This window comes from Ovis canadensis, chromosome 10 (assembly GCF_042477335.2).
Source record: "Ovis canadensis isolate MfBH-ARS-UI-01 breed Bighorn chromosome 10, ARS-UI_OviCan_v2, whole genome shotgun sequence".
Taxonomy (NCBI): domain Eukaryota; kingdom Metazoa; phylum Chordata; class Mammalia; order Artiodactyla; family Bovidae; genus Ovis; species Ovis canadensis.
This window is the reverse complement of record NC_091254.1, coordinates 35,892,771-35,909,871: the sequence shown is the minus strand read 5'-3', so window position 1 is coordinate 35,909,871 and position 17,101 is coordinate 35,892,771. Positions and strand designations below refer to the sequence as shown.

Below are 17,101 nucleotides of genomic sequence, written 5' to 3'. Positions count from 1 at the left end.
TTCAAAGGAAACTCAATGAAAAGCTGAAAGATGATACAAAATGAAGTGTAAACAAAGTCAGCATAAAAAGAGTCATGCTGGAAATTCCCTGCTAGTCCGGTGGTTAGGACCCTGTGCTCTCGCTGCTGAGGCACCCGGTTCTTTGACTGCAGGATCTGACTACGTGAAAGCTAAAGATAAGCCCAGGTAGGGGAAAAACTCCTTACCAGCAATATTTGTTTGCAAGTTGTCCTCAATTACATGCGCCCAAGTATATATAAGCCAAAATGTCTTATATACTTGAATAAACAGAAACATTTCAACCTGTGGCTTTAACCCAGGGTGACTACATCTCCTGGTTTGCTTGGGGACAGTCCTGTTTTTTATACTTCCCTGGTCTAACGATAAGTAGGGTCCCCTATTATTCTAATAAATGTCCCAGTTTGGACAATAACTCTTGTGACGCCCTATTCAACAATGATGCCTAAAAAGTTGATGCTGAGAAACTTATGGTCAACTAGAATTAGGAGTAAAGTCAGGCCCTTTGCTCAGATGGGTCACTTCTGATCTTAAGTGCTGAATGAAAGATGTTATTGTTGCTCAGCTATTAAGTCATGCCAGACTCTGTGCCTCCATGATCTGCACCATGCCAGGATCCTCTGTCTGCCTCCATCTCCCAGAGTTTGCTCAAACTCGTGTCCACTGGGTCGGTGATGCTACCTAACCATCTCATCTCGTCCCCTTCTCCTCCTGCCTTCCATCTTTTCCAGCATCAGGGTCTTTTCCGAGGAGTCAGCTCTTCGCATCAGGTGACCACGAGAGATACAGAGATGCGTAAAAGCCAATGTCAGGGGAGTTCCCTGGTGGTCCAGTGGCTGGGACTCTGCACTTTCACCGCCAGGGGCCTGGGTTCAATCCCTGGTCGAGGAACTAAGATCCTGCAAGCCATCTGTCAGGGCAAAAAAAACGATTCAACTGCCTGAAAATACATTCAGTGACAGCTGACCCACCCTTATTTATTATGACCCGAGGATACTACAACAACCTTAGTACTTGATTCATGCTTTAAGAATGACTTCCATTTATCAATGAGTTTAAAGTAGGATAACATCTTTTTGTAAACATAGATATTTTCCCCCAGTTTTGAGATATAACTGACATACAACACTAGAAGTTTAAGGTGTGGGGCATAATGATTTGAGTTACATCATGAAACAATTACCAGAGTAAATTCAGTGAACATCCAATACAAAATTAAATAGAAAAAAAAATTTTTTTTTCCCTTATGAGGAGAACTCTTAGGACTTACTCTCAACAACTCTCATATATAGTGTACAGCAGTGGTAATTATATTCGGCATGTCATACATCATATCCCTATTGCTTATTTATATTATTACTGGAAGTCTGTGCCTTTTGACCACTTTCATCCAATTATCCCTTCCCTCCCCGCCCCACCTCTGGCAACCACAAATCTGATCTCTTTTTCCATGAATTTAGTTGAAGTATAACTGACCTCCAACACTATGTTAGTTTCTGTTACACAACAGACAGGTTTGATGTTTCTATACATTTCAAAACCATCCCATGATAAGTCTAGTTATTACATGAAAGTGAAACTTGCTCAGCTGTGTCCAACTCTTTGCCACCCCATAGACTGTAGCCCTCCAGGCTCTGTCCACGGAATTCTCCAGGCAAGAATACTGGAGTGGTTACCATGCCCTTTTCCAGGGATCTTCCTGGTCCAAGGATCGAACCCAGGCCTCCCACATTGCAAGCAAACTCTTTACCGTTTGAGCTACTCAGGAGTCTGCCTATTACATGACACCGTACAAAGAGATGACCTAATTTTTTACTATATTCCCCACACCGTCCCTTTCATTCCCATGACTCAGTTATTTTGTAACTAGAAGTTTATGCCTCTTAACCATCCTCGCCTATTTCTCTATTCCCCCAGGACAATACCTTCTCAAGGTAAACACAACCAACAGATTCGCTCGCATATAGGCATCACGGCCATGACTGACTGGTCAATGACAACCAAGGTAATGAGGATGGCTTGACTGGAGACACTTTTGTGCATAAAGACTGTCATATACGGACCTTACCTTTTTCCAATTCCAGCTGCCTGTTCTTCAATGAACACGATTTGGGAAAGAGGAATGGCCATGCAGCATTCCTGGGAGGGAATCAATAGAAAACAGGACCCATAAGATTCCTCAGAAGTCCTTGTTTTATAAATTCATGGGGTGTGTGGCAAGTTGAAAAACTTATGATCAACTAGAAATAGGAATAAAGTTCTGTGATGACTTTTCCTTTCATTATGAATGACTGGCCATTGAACAGGTCTAATGATAGCCATATTAGCTTCCTTCCATGATAATCAAAAAAATTATACTAAGAATAATTTACAAATATATGGCTTGAGGACAGCTATCCCTCCAAAAAAAGATGTCTTTCTTGAATGCTTATTTCTTTAAAAATAAAGAATTACGCAAATTACCAGTTCTGAGGTATGCATTATCAACGAGGGCAATATTACCAAGGGGGAAAAAATTGGTTCTTGCAGGGCAAAAAGAGACAGAATTTGCACTGGTTAATGACCTTTCCAAGAGCCTCAGTACAATGGATAGTTTACCTGTAGAAGTAAAATTTCATGGGGTTGGGGGCCATGCTGTGTTGCTTCTTTCACACGACAGAAACTTACACACAGAGACACACACACACACTTTCAAGTTAAAACTCTTTGAAATAAAGATGTCAGGTCTATACCATAACTGAAATGCAGAAATGGGGCGGGAGGGGCTCTCTCCTCTTGCTGAGTGACCCAGAGGCAGTTCCCCTCAACATCTAGGTGGAAGCATGCCCTTGGCAGCAGGCGTCCTCCTCCTGTTTCTCAACAACAATCAGGGAAACTGGGTTGCTTTAAGGACTGCTGACTGATGGGGACACTCGAATGCGGGGGAGGATCTGATTTGGACTTAAAATCCAGGAGTCACCAAGACTCTCTGTACAGTAATTTTCAGAGAAAAACTCTCAGGGTTGAATGAGAGGCTAGAAATTAACTCCTCTATCTGCACTCCATCAAGAGAGACCACGGGACACATTCTCCTGACATCGGAAAGCAAAAATTTATCGCATCTACTTATAGCTTTGCCAGAAAGAAAAAATGAAAGAAATTAGTGACTTAAAACCTAAAACTGATGCAAATAATTCAAACTTACATGATTCTTCTGATCTCTCCAAATTAGACGGTGCGTACTAAGAAGGAGGGTCCCGGGATCAAATTTTATCTAGAAAAACAAGATCATCACAAACTATTAATAACATATCACACAACATGGTCCAGATTTTCTTCCCCATCAACTGCCCGATAGTAAGTCAATCACATAAACATTTTAGAATTAAGTTTGTCATAAGTCAAAGAGAAGCAATGCTACACACTTCATAAGCCTTGCTAAAATTAAGAAAAAAAAAATTGCAAACCACCTAGCTATGTAACAGTAGGGGAGTGGCTAAATCAGGAGTGATACATTCATGCTATGAAATCCAGGCAGAGATGAATAAGAATGATGAGGTGGAGCTATATAAACTATCATGAAACTAAGACAAAGGATGAGAGGGGAAGAAAGAAACCAAAGGATGCTGCATACAATGTAATTAGACAAATAGACAGATATAAACATCAATAAACTCCATATTTCTCAAACTGCATGTGAGCTATATCTATAGACAGATAGATAGATGTGTATATGTGCTATGAACACAGATAAATAGTAGAAAAAGGTCTAAATGGGATCGATACTCAATGATCTGTTAATATCATCTCAGAAAAAGTATGAAAGAGTGGAAGAAAGAGAAGCAAAGGGCCCTTTTCCAAAACCATCTATCTCACTATTGGTTGAATTTTTACCATGAGACTGAAGGTGTATAACACTCATATACATTTTTAAATGGTCTTTAAATAACAAGAAAATCCAGAAAAAACACAAACACATGCAAAATAAGTGTGGATGGAGAATCAATAAAGGGCACTAAGACACTTGGGTTGCTCAGCAGGGACCAAAAAAAAAAAAAAAAACAACAAAGGATTTATACCTAACACAACGTACCAAAATAAATTCTGGACAGAGTTAAAAAATTGAAAATGTATTTAAAAAATTATAAAATTATTTGAGTTAAAAATTATAAAAGCTAGAAAAATCATAAGAGAATTTTTGAAATCACTTCGGAGGGGAGGAAATCTTTCTAAGAAAAACAGTAAACCCATAAGCGTTAGAGGAAAAGATGGAACAGTTCACCTGCACACACACACACACACACACACATTTTTCACGGCAAAAATCATCAAGAGCAAAGACGGCAGACTGGAAGAAACAGCTGTCACTCACATCAGAGACAAACATGTACGTCTCCCTTAATATATAAAATACTCCTACAAATCAGTACGAAAATGTTCTATAATCCATTGGACAAATGGGCAAAGACTATTAACAGAAAGTTCACAGAAAAGGAACTACAAATGACTCTTAAACACGTTAACTGATGGTTAACCTCACTGATGATAAGAAAAAGGCAAATTGAGAGAACGCCAGGCTACCCTTTTCATCCATGAGATGGGCAGAAGTTCAAAAGTTCAGTGACACTGAGCTGCTGACAAGTTGGGGAAATAAGCATCTACACACATTGCTGGAGGGCAGTGTATCGTCATCTATCAAAAATATAAATACACCAACCCTTTGATCCAATCAATGTCCTTCTAGAAATGTATCCCACTGATGAATTTACACACGCACTCATTGCTGTTTTTTAAAAGCAAAAGATAGGAAACAATTTAAATGTCCATCACCAGGGAAATGTACATCCACACAAGGAATGACAAGTTAGTCATTAAAAAGAAGGAGGAGACTCTTTGTGTATTTATTGTATTTGATAAAATCTAGATGTCATTCAGAGAAGGCAATGGCACCCCACTCCAGTACTCTTGCCTGGAAAATCCCATGGACGGAGGAGCCTGGTAGGCTGCAGTCCATGGGGCCGGTAAGAGTCGGACACTACTGAGCGACTTCACTTTCACTCTTCACTTTCATGCATTGGAGAAGGAAATGGCAACCCACTCCAATGTTCTTGCCTGGAGAATCCCAGGGACAGGGGAGTCTGATGGGCTGCCATCTATGGGGTCACACAGAGTCAGACACGACTGGAGCGACTTAGCAGCAGCAGCAGCAGCAGCAAGATGCCATTAATTATAAGATACATCTGGCTTCCAGAGTTGTTAAAATGTATGTGGGGGGGAAGGGTGTTGAGGGGAATGTACATTTAGAATTAATGAAATATGGTAGATTCTCTACATAGATTAAGTGAAAAAAGCAAAGTGTCAGAACTTTGTATGCACAGTATAAGTTGATACTTTAACAGGGAAAAGACTGTACTTTACATGAACACCTGTGGATAACACAAATGCATAACTCTAGAATGAAGCACTGGTGACTTCTGAGGGGGCACAGGGGGACAAAGTCTCCCTCCTAGGATGGGAAGGGAGACTTTCAACTTTTTATTTTTTATCATGGAATCGTGTCATTCATGCAAAATACAAATGCTAAAATGTTTTTAAAAACTATAACACAATCACAAAAAAAGCCAGCTAGGTCTTTAGAACCAAACTTTTAATCTTCATAATTTGTTACTACGCACTGGAAGTATTTTGCAAAGTACTCGACTGAGTGACTAACGAACATGTAGGGTGGGTTCTTGATATACACTGTAAATTATATAAATAAACAAATTTTGGAGTTGGAACCCAAAAAGACTGAAAAGCCAAACCTCTTCATTTGTGTCGAAAGCAAGAAATACATTGGAAGCGTCTATTCACTCTAATTGCTAGAGAGTAGAACTGGCCATAGGTAGGACATGCTCATATCCTTTTGAGGAGCAGTTATTTCAAAAGATACAAGCTTGATCTTATTTGTAAAATAGAAACTCAAAGGAAAGGATTTTAGTAAGGGTCCAGATTATTACAAATAATAAGTCTTTTGAGTTTAAGGTAATGTGGTTAAAAATGTATACCAAGTAAATAACCAATTGCTGCTGCTGCTGCTAAGTCGCTTCAGTCATGTCCGACTCTGTGCGACCCCATGGACTGCAGCCCACCAGGCTCTTCTGCCCATTGGATTTTCCAGGCAAGAGTACTGGAGTGGGGTGCCATTGCCTTCTCTGAAATAACCAATTAGAACATTATTATATATCATTCTTAAGTAAAAATATACATAAATGCACTTATATACGCACTTGACAATATATTACAAGATACTCTTGATATGAATAAAGAAGGAAGCAACACACATAGCATGGTTACACACACACGTGCACAATCACACAGACAGAATGTGCCAAAAGTAACTGTTTATGGGTAAGGAATACTGATTATCTCAAGCTACTTCTTTCAGCTTACCCATCTTAAAATAACTTTATTCAATAAGAAAAGACAAAGGAATTTGTTACAGGTATATATGACTTCATGCAACTCTGAAATGTATATAAATTATTTTTTATTAAATCAAACATAAGCAGAAACACTTTTTTTGTCAGAAGTCCTTTTCTAATACATGGAATTCTCCAGGCAAGAATACTGGAGTGAATTGCCATTGCCTTCTCCAGGGGATCTTTCCAACCTAGGGATCAAACCTGGGTCTTCTGCATTGCAGGCAGATTTTTGACCATCTGAGCCACCAGGGGCTTCTCCTAATACATAACCAATACTTTTTAACATGAGCTTTAAAAAATTATTTTCTAAGAGTAACACTGACTGTATTGGTGCTGCTGCTGCTAAGTCGCTTCAGTCGTGCCCGACTCTGTGCGGCCCCATAGACGGCAGCCGAGCAGGCTCCCCCGTCCCAGGGATTCTCCAGGCAAGAACACTGGAGTGGGTTGCCATTTCCTTCTCCAATGCATGAAAGTGAAAAGTGAAAGTGAAGTTGCTCAGTCGTGTCCGACTCTTAGCGACCCCATAGACTGCAGCCCACCAGGCTCCTCCATCCATGGGGTTCTCCAGGCAAGAGTGCTGGAGTAGGGTGCCATTGCCTTCTCCGACTGACTGTATTACTAATATCTTAACATTGGCGACTTTAAATAATATGGTTAACAAGCATGCATGGGAAGAAACCTGCACTGCCTGGCTGAAGACACTCTGAGAGAGAGCACTCCACCAAGCACTCCAGCATCTCAGAGAAGTCACATCTGAAGTAACACATACTCATTCCTGGCACCTATTTTGGTCTGGCTTCGAATGTTTTGGTTAATGTGGCATACACAAAACCAAATGATTGAGTTAAGCTACTTTTAAACATCTCTTTTTTGCCAATGAGTGAGACTGCCCTTTCCCAGAAGCAAATATTTTGTCAGCTTGAGAGTACCTGATGCCACATTACACAGCATAACTGCATAATAGTCCTGATTAAGAAACTGCACCTTATCTGTCTGGAATCCAAGCATCAGGCTGCGAGTTGAAAGCTGAAGCCAGAGGACGTTTCATTGCTACGGGGGGAGCAATGTGCACACGCAATGCGTACAAGCGTTGCTGCCCTCAGTGAAGACATTGTGTAATAATCGTTGGCTGCAGGGATTGCAAGGGATTACGAGCTCAAGCCCACAGACAAGTTTAGGCTGGTTTGTGCTTACCACTCAGAGCTAGAATAATTTCAACTACTTAAAAGTTAGTAGTGAAAATAACTTAGGCATTCGCTGAATAAGCTCTTACTGTTTTAACATTTCTCTGTCATAAAAGTAATATGCTGTTGAAAACAATTTTTTAAGTCTGAAAACAAAAATGAAATCATTCATAATTAGACCAGCTAGGATGTGTGGATATAAACTTAAAATGAGGCCATGATATTTATAATTTTACAACTTGCTTTTTTCCCTTAGCAGCCTATTGTTAGTCATTCCTCAAGCTGGTTAGGGCATGCCATATTTAATTAACCAAGCCCCATGGTGGACATTCAGATTGCCTCCAATTTTTCCCTATATTGCAGAATAATAAATTATATATATATGCTATGTGCTGTGTAAGTTGCTTCAGTCGTGTCTGACCCTTTGTGACCCAGTGGACTGTAGACCGCCAGGCTCCTCTGTCCATGGGATTCTTCAGGCAAGAATACTGGAGTGGGTTGCCACGCCCTCTTCCAGGGGAACTTCCCAACACAGGGATCGAACTCTTGCATTAACCACTAGCGCCACCTGGAAAGCCTATGTATATCTATATATACACAGAGAGAGAGATATGCCTATATCTATCTATACATATAATATTGCTGATATGCACATGTGCATTTCATTATAGTTTTTATAGTTTTATGCATCCCTGACTATTTCCCAAGGGTAAATTCCTAAAATTTAGGAAGATCAAACCAGTCAATCCTGAAGGAAACCAGTTCTGAATATTCATTGGAAGGACTGATGCTGAAGCTGAAACTCCAATACTTTGGCCACCTGATGCGAAGAACTGACTCATTGGAAAAGACCTTGATGCTGGGAAAGACTGAAGGCAGGAGGAGAAGGGGATGACAGAGGATGAGATGGTTGGATGGCATCACCGACTCCATGGACATGAGTCTGAGCAAATTTCAGGAGTTGGTGATGGACAGAGAAGCCTGGCATGCTGTAGTCCATGGGGTCGCAAAGAGTCGGACACAACTGAGCGACTGAACTGACCTGAAATTCCTAAAAAGTGAAATAGCCAGCTTAAGAAAATACATTTTCTAAATCTTCTAGTATAAGCTGGCAACTTGCCACCTTACACACCACTAACCTTCTTACATTACTTTTTAAATTAGCTGAGGCTAACAGACGCCTCTGTGAATTGAAACAAATGACCTGTCTACAACGCTTACGAAAACAACACATTATCCGGTCATAAGGAGCCCATGAAAACTGTGCCTGTATAAACAAGCAAAAGGCACCTGGGCGGTGGGAAGAGCAATGGTCTGGCTCCACCATTACCAACTGTGTGACCTTGGACAGGTTGCAGTTTTCCCAACCACCCACTGAAGGTCTCGGCGTCCTCATTTTCAGAGGATACACTATTTCATAAACACACTGCATGTGGAAGATACACATTAGGACAGAAAGGGGCTGGCACTGGTGACTGCTGTGCTTTGAAGCGCTCCAGCACCGTGAATAAAGCACAGGCTCTGGGAATCTGATCAGCAGAGATTTAACCCCTGGCTCTGTGGTAACCCAGGTTCAATCCCTGGGTCGGGAAGATCCCCTGGAGAAGGAAATGGCAACCCACTCCAGTATTCTTGCCTGAGAAATCCCATGGACAGGGGAGCCTGGTCACTTATAGTTCATAGGGTCTCAAAGAGTTGGACTCAACTGAGCACACACGTTTCTGGTAATCTACTTCAGCGGATCTTAGGCAAATTGTTACCTCTGAGACTTCTCTTCTCATTCAGTAAAACAGTCACCTCATATGCCCACTGAGATGATTAAATTATGAAAAGCTTCTGGCACATAGTAGGTACTATGTCTATTCAAGGTGTGCTTGCTTTAATGTATTTCACACTCACAAAGAGCCAGAAGATACAAGGTTGAATAGAGAGCACCCACTGGTCTTAGCCCTGAGCCTGCTGGCTGGGGGAATGGGTTGAGTGGAAAGCTGAGAAGGCTGGGAGGTCTGCACTGCGGTGCTGAGACGAGGGGGCAAGTGAGAGATTCTGAAAGGGCTCCTGCTCACATATGGAAGCTGATGCGCAGCTTCCTGGAGTCCTCAGACCACGGGCCATCTGGACACCTTCCAGCAGAGGGAGGAAGCCAGGACACAAGACTGCCCCTGGGACTCAGTTTGGCCTTAGGTGATACTCGAGAAGGCTCAGCAGTGACTGAGTAGATCTGGCCTGGGGACCACAGTGCCTTAGAGCTCTGCTTCGATTCCAAGACCCATACAGCCCTCCCGCAGCAAACCCAGCTTGCAGAACAGTCACGAATTCTTGACTAATAACAAGGACCTACTGTATAGCACAGAGAACTATATATCTCATAATAACTTCATTGGAAAAGACCCTGATGCTGGGAAAGACTGAGGGCAGGAGAAGTGGGCGACAGAGGATGAGATGGGTGGATAGCATCATCGACTCAATGGCTATGAATTTGAGCAAATTCTGGGAGACGGTGAAGGACAGGGAGGCCTCGAATGCTGCAGTCCATGGGGTCACAGAGTCTCACATGACTGAGCAACTGAACAACAACAAATAGCCTGTAATATAACAATTGAATCACTTTGCTGCATACCTGAAACTGACACAGCATTGTAAATTAACTATACTTCAGCAACAAGAATTGGTTATTTTTTAAAAAAAGAATGGACTTAAAAGGCTCAACTAAATTTTTCCCATAACTTTTTTCTTAATCCTCTGATACCTGTATCTACTTGTCCCGAAAACAAGCAGAAATACAAATAAAGGAAAAACTAAAATTTGCTGATTCAGCAATGGTTTTTTTTTTCATATCCAACTAATAGTTTTGATTTTTTATTGTTTTAAAGATATTATAGTTATATTGTGTGTTAGCCAAGATGTCTCTAATTTGCATATTGGAATTACGGTAGAACAACACTGCGGTGATCTGCAAAAGCAAGACTGCTGTCAGAGGGTGACTTTGGAGCTGTGTTTGAAAACCAGTTGTGTGGGGAACTTCCAGTCCCCTGAGGAAGGGGACGTTGATTAAGCTTCCCAGTCACCACAGTTCCAAACGTGGAAACTTGGTTTACAAAAACAGACATTTAGCTAATCATGCCAAGCAAAAGATGCAAACCCAATTTGAGATCAAGTTCATAAAAGTATTGAAGCAGTAAAAAGAGCTGTTGTTTAGTTCCATAACCCGTGTCCGCCTCTTCGACCCCAGGGACTGTAGCCCACCAGGCTCCTCTGTCCATGGGATCCTCCAGGCAAGAATACTGGAGAGGGTAGCCATTCCCTTCTCTGGGAGAATCTTTCTGACCCAGGGATTGAACCCATGTTTCCTGCCTTAGCAGGCAGATTCTTAACCAGCTGAGCCATGGAGGAAGCCAGGAAACAGTTGCTGCTGCTGCTGCTGCTAAGTCGCTTCAGTCGACCGACTCTGTGCAACCCCATAGATGGCAGCCCACCAGGCTCCCCCGTCCCTGGGAGTCTCCAGGCAAGAACACTAGAGTGGGTTGCCATTTCCTCCAATGCATGAAAGTGGAAAGTGAAAGTGAAGTTGCTCAGTCGTGTTGGGCTCTTAGCGACCCCATGGACTGCAGCCCACCAGGCTCCTCCGTCCATGGGATTTTCCGAGCAAGAGTACTGGAGTGGGGTGCCAATGCCTTCTCCGAAAGAGAGTTTGTAAGTCCAAACAAAAGAAAAGATCTCGACCCAATAATGGAAACATGCAAAAATGCCCTCGAGGAGGCAGGGCACCAGGGTCCCCAGGCATGTCAGCGGTGCCTGGGTGGCTGTGTAAGCCCCGCCCTGGAAGGAAGGAGGCCTCAAGCTACTCTCAAGTACAGACAGGAAAAGCTCTGGGTCAGGCAACGAGTTCCAAAGTACAGGAGGAAGTTTCTCTCTAAGGAAACTGCAAGGAAGGACAAGGTAGCAAGTGAAAACTTCTGGAAACTAAAAATGCCGATAAACAATTTTTTCCCCCTAATTCCAGCTCATACATTTCATTCAGAACAGGATGATCGTTCGTAGTATGACGGTAGTCTCCAGTGAATGTTAACGTGTCCGTGAAACACAGGTAATATTTCTCCTTGCCATCTGCAAACACAGCTCTTTATGGTTTACGTTTGGATTACCAGGCACGGCCTGTTCCATCACTCGACAAAACAATCAAACCTCCTCTGCCGGACCACGAGCAATCCACACACACAGAGCCTCTGGCCGAGGCGTCCCAGGAGAGGCGGGCTTTTCTCTTCGGAAATCCTTTCGGTTCGCCCCGCTCCCGCTCCGGCCAGGACCGCCCTGTCCCCCCGGTTCCCCCAGGTCCCGGCGCCCGAAGCCACGCCCAGTTCGGGAGCGCTGCACCCGGCGGCCTCGGGACAAAGGCGGAACCGGCCTGCCCGGCGCGATCGGGGGCGAGGACTCGGGGTTCCCTGCCCGCGTCCGCCGTGCCGCCCGGAGCGGGGGTCTCTGCCCGGGCTGGGAGAGGGGCGCCGCCCGCGCGCTCCCTCCGGGAGCCGTTCCCGGGTCGGGCCGGAGCCCGGCGCCGGGCGGGCGTGGACAGCGGGGGCGGCGCCGATCGGCGAGGCCAGCCGGGGAGCTGGGGTCGCGGAGCGAGGCCCGGCCGGCCGCAGCCCTACCTTCTCCTCGCCGTCGTAGATGCGCACCCCCCGCTGCTGGATCACCAGCGTCTCGTTGATCTCCAGGAGGCCGCTGGTCCACACGAAGCGGTCCATGGCCGCCGCCTGGCCGGCCTCCGCCGCTCGCCCGCGCTGGCGCTCCGGGACGGCGAGCCGAGCCGCCGGGCAGCCTGCGGCGCCCCCTGGCGGCGGGCGGGGCGGAGGCCGGCAGGGAGGGAGCTGTCTGGCCTCGGAGCCCTGCGGAGCGCGCGCGGCCGCGGGGCGCCCGGGGACGTGGAGACGTGCTTGGTGCGCCCTCTGGCGGTCCATCGGCCACAGTCCCAATGGGGACGTCCACCCTATCCTTTGTTCAGTCGCTCCGTCGTGTCGGACTCTGCGACCCCATGGACTGCAGCACACCAGGCTTCCCTGTCCTTCACCATCTCCCGGAGCTTGCTCAAACTCGTGTCCATCGAGTCAGTGATGCCATCCAACCATCTCGTCCTCTGTCGTCCCCTTCTCCTGCCTTGAATCTCTCCCAGCATCAGGGTCTTTTCTAATGAGTCGGCTCTTTGGCTCTTCGCAGCCGGTGGTCAAAGTATTGGAGCTTCAGCTTCAGTCCTTCCAATGAATATTCACGATTGACTTCCTTTAGGATTGACTGGCTTGATCTCCTTGCAGTCCAAGAGACCCTCAAGAGTCTTTGTCCTCAGCCGCAAACCCAGAGATTACAAGAGACTTTTAGGGAGCCTAGAACGCAGCTTGGACTTTCTGATTGTACACTATTCCTGCATATTTGTGCCCTTTTCTTGTCACTTCCCAGCATGCTGCCGCGTTCATTAAAGCCTGTCATTGAATACTTTTTTCCCAGATGAATATTTATGACTGATTTGTTTTCACACAGCTTCAATCAATATGTAAGTACTATTTTGTAAAAAAAAAAAAAGTACTATTTTCTGCCCCACTTTTTTTCCAATTAAAATCCTTTTCATTTAAACATTTCCAGTATTAACACAGACTTCACAAATTTACTCTAGATAGTATTTCAGGACTATATAGATCTATTATAATTTACCTGTGGATGGGTCTCTGCAAACCAGTGCCTGACTGCCACTCCCACCTGCTGGGCCTTGGCTGCTGTCCCTTTCATTTCTTTCTCTACCTTGCGTTATAAATGAAGCACCTGTATTTGTCCTTCTACAACTGATATGTATTTTCCCCTTTAGGATTATTTGCTTAGAGTGTCTTCCCAAAGTAGGATGACTGCTTTTAAGAGTTTGAACCCATGTTTTGCAAACCTGCTACATATTGGGAACTTATTGAGGCAGAACGTAGTGCCACCAGCAAATTGTTCTTCATCCAAGCCAAGTTACCCTGGCTACATTAGATGTTATAATTTTTTTTTTTTGCCACTTGACAATTATTATTTTAATTTACTTTAATTGGAGGATAATTACTTTACAATATCATATTGGTTTTGGCCATATATCCACATGAATCGGCCAAGGGATAGATGTGACCCCCACATCCTGAACCCCCTCCACCCAACTCCCCTCTATTCTTTTTTCCTATTTTCACTTACCAATGAGACAATTTCTCAATACCTTTGAATCAAAAGAAGATCTTCATCCTGAAGGGTGGCTAACACTGTGGACAACTCCTGCTCAGGAGCTGGGGAATATTCATTTACACCGAAGCATACAGGTCAGGGGAGGAAGGGGTGTGGAGAAAGAGATGGAGAAGAAGCTGCTTGCAGGTGAGGTAGGGAGACAACCAGGAGGGTGTGGGGTTCTGGAAGCCAAGAGAAGAGGGGGTGCCGCGAGGAGGAAAGGCGGGCTGTGACAATTCTGCTGGTGGGGCAGGTGCTGGGGGACTGATCCCTGTTTTTCTCACGTGGACATTTTGGTGGCCTTGGCAGGAGTGGTCCAATGGGGTGGTGGAAGAAAAAAACCTCATGATCTGATTTTAAAAGAGAAAAAGAGGAGGGGACTTACAGACAGGGAGCATAGATGATCCTTTTGAGGAATTTTTCTGCCAAGGAAAGCAAAGAAATGGGTTGGTTTCTTCGCTCAAAAACAGAAGGGGAAGTGAGATTGCGTGAGAGTTAGGCTGGTTTTTGTTGTTGTTGTTATTGTTTTGGCCTGGCCTTGCACCATGTGGGATCTTAGGTCCCTGAAGGGGAATCGAACCTCTGCCCCTGCAGTGCCGCACAGAGTCCTAACCACTGGACTGCCAGGGAATTCCCAGAGTCCAGATCATTTCTCGATGCCCTTCCCAGTGATAAATTCTACGATCTGAGTTTCTGGAAGATACATTTTGGGTCATTACAACAAAATGCTTTATCCTACTCGGAAATTTCAACATGGGAAAGGACTGCTTCTACATCGATTTCTTTTCCAGGCTGTACGTGAGCATTGGCGACTGGAGACCCTAAGAGTGACAACTCGGACTGAACATCTGCGAGTCTCATAAAAGATGATTTTCAGAGCCCTATGCAAATGAATGTGAAAACTTGATTGCAGTGGGTGCTGGGAGACCATGAACGTTCAAATTAACCCTAGAAAAGGATTTTTAAAGCCTAAAATTGAGAAAGTTATCAAAGAGTTACCAAAAAAAAAAGAAAACACTTCAGGTCCAAACAGATTCACAGGTGAATTCTTTAAAACCTTGACAGAAAAAAATAATTCTTTTAGCAGTTAAAGTTTTCCAGAGCATAAAAAAGGAAAGTTTTCAAATTCTGTTTGTGAAGCTAGAAAAACACTAATCCCAAAACTCAACAAAAATACCACAGGAATCTATATTAAAAAACAGTCACATTAGTATGAATGCAAAAGTATATATTAAAATATTAATAGCAAAATTAAGAAAACAGAACAGTAAAAGAATGACAGCGCAATTCAAGTGCAGTTTATCTAAGGAGTAACAAATACAATTCAGTATTAGGAAAGCTATTATCAAAATTTAACCCATTGAATATGTGTATATATAGATGGCTGGGGCTTCCCACATGGCGTTAGTGGTAAAGAACCCGCCTCCCAATGCAGGAGACACAAGAGACTTGGGTTCGATCCCTGGGTCGGGAAGATCCGCTGGAGCAGGAAGTGGCAACCCACTCCAGTATCCTTGCCTGGAGAATCCCATGGACAGAGGAGCCTGGTGGGCTACAGCCCAGGGGCCCCAGAGAATCAGACACAACCGAGTGACTGAGCATATACTCAGGACGTATATATGGCCGAGTCCCTCCACCTGAAACTATCACAAAATTGTTAACTGTCTATGCTTCAAAATAAAAAGTTTTTTAAAAAGTGCTAACAAACAAAAAATTTAACCCACTGATAGATCACAGAAGAAAATTAAATGATCACCAAAGAAATTGTAAAAGACATTTGATGCAATTCAACATTGAGAGTCTTGCTCAAAAATGCAGTTGAGCACAATTTCCTTCCCTCTCTTTTGGGTTCTTGTATTTATTTAGGTATAATTTATATACAATAAAACTTACCAGTTTTTAAATATGCAATTTGATGAGTTTTAACTACCAGTACACATATATGTATATGTGTGTGTGTAGCCATTATGTAGAGAATATTACCATCACACCAGAAAGTTTCCTTGGATCCCTTTGTATTCAAATCCCCCCACACATACTTCCTGGCATCTAAGAATCACTGATCTGCTTTTTATCACTATTGTCTTGCCTTTTCTAGAATTTCATATAAATGAAATTATAAGGTTTGTAGTCCTTTGCATCTGACTTCTTAAACATAATGTCATGTTTTTGAGATGCATCCATTGTCAGATAGAAAATACATATTGGTCTCTGCCCCAGGAACCTGGCATAGAACTGAAACCCTAGTAAATTCCATAGTGATGATAGCAGTAGGAGTATATCTTGTTTTAATGAGATGACTCCAGGTGGGTTCCTGGATGGCTCCTGAATGAGGGCTGATCACCAGAAAGACAGATCCATGAATAGAAGTTTGAAAATTTCAGCCCTTCTACTTCGTTTCAAAACGTTTCCATTACTTCAAAGTAAAGCCCTTAACCTGTTGTCTGTCCTAACTTCCCTCTGACCCCAGTTCTTGGCAGCCCCCAATCTGGGTTATGTCTCTTTGCGACCCCTTGGACAGTAGCCCGCCAGGCTCCTCTACCCATGAAATTCTCCAGGCAAGAATACTGGATTGGGTAGCCATTTCCTTCTTGGGGGGATCTGCCCAACCCGAGGATCAAACCCTGGTTTCCTGAATCGCAGGCAGATTCTTTACCATCTGAGCCACCAGGGAAGCCCTATGTCTCTATGGATTTATCTGTTCTGGATATTTTATGTAAATGGAATCATACCAAGTATGTGACCTTTTGTGGCTAGCTTCTTTTGTTTAGCGTAATGCTTTGGAGGATCAAGTCACTTTTTAACTGTTCTATTTTGTTAAACTGTTTTCTGTCACTTAATGGGAATCCCTGGTGACCCAACCTGTCTGGTGAAACTTTAGTAAATAATCAACAATACTCACAGTAATATCTAAATAGCAGTGATGTCTTAGGGCTGGTGATGGTGCTGTTTGACTGTTGGTTCTCCCAAAGATGGCCTTAAGTGTAGGCAAAGTTACACTAAAAATGGGATATTTCAACGAGAAAAAACAAAACTACAGAATATCCCAAAATAACTTCCCAAACTAATTTAGCAAGATTCTAGCATAAAATGCCTGAAGGAAAAAAAAGCAGAGAAAGATGGGAAAAACTGACCACAGTTGACAGCCATCTGTGGAGCCCTCTAACATGGGCAGGGAAGACTGGAATTGCATCTTCCCGTCCCTTTCTCCACCTTTAA

At 43.6% G+C, this 17,101-nt stretch overlaps 1 protein-coding gene across 1 annotated transcript in view; it reads right to left on the bottom strand.

Annotated features, from left to right (window-relative positions):
• VPS36 (vacuolar protein sorting 36 homolog) overlaps positions 1-12,546 on the bottom strand; it is a 31,443-nt gene extending 18,897 nt beyond the window's left edge. The window contains exons 1-3 of the mRNA XM_069601474.1: positions 12,295-12,546; positions 3,203-3,271; positions 2,087-2,157 (exon numbers count right to left, since the gene is read on the bottom strand). Coding sequence (XP_069457575.1) covers positions 2,087-2,157; positions 3,203-3,271; positions 12,295-12,390 — 236 coding nt within the window. The 5' untranslated portion in view covers positions 12,391-12,546. The remainder of the gene's footprint in view (positions 1-2,086; positions 2,158-3,202; positions 3,272-12,294) is intronic.
• Between the last annotated feature and the right edge of the window lie 4,555 nt (positions 12,547-17,101).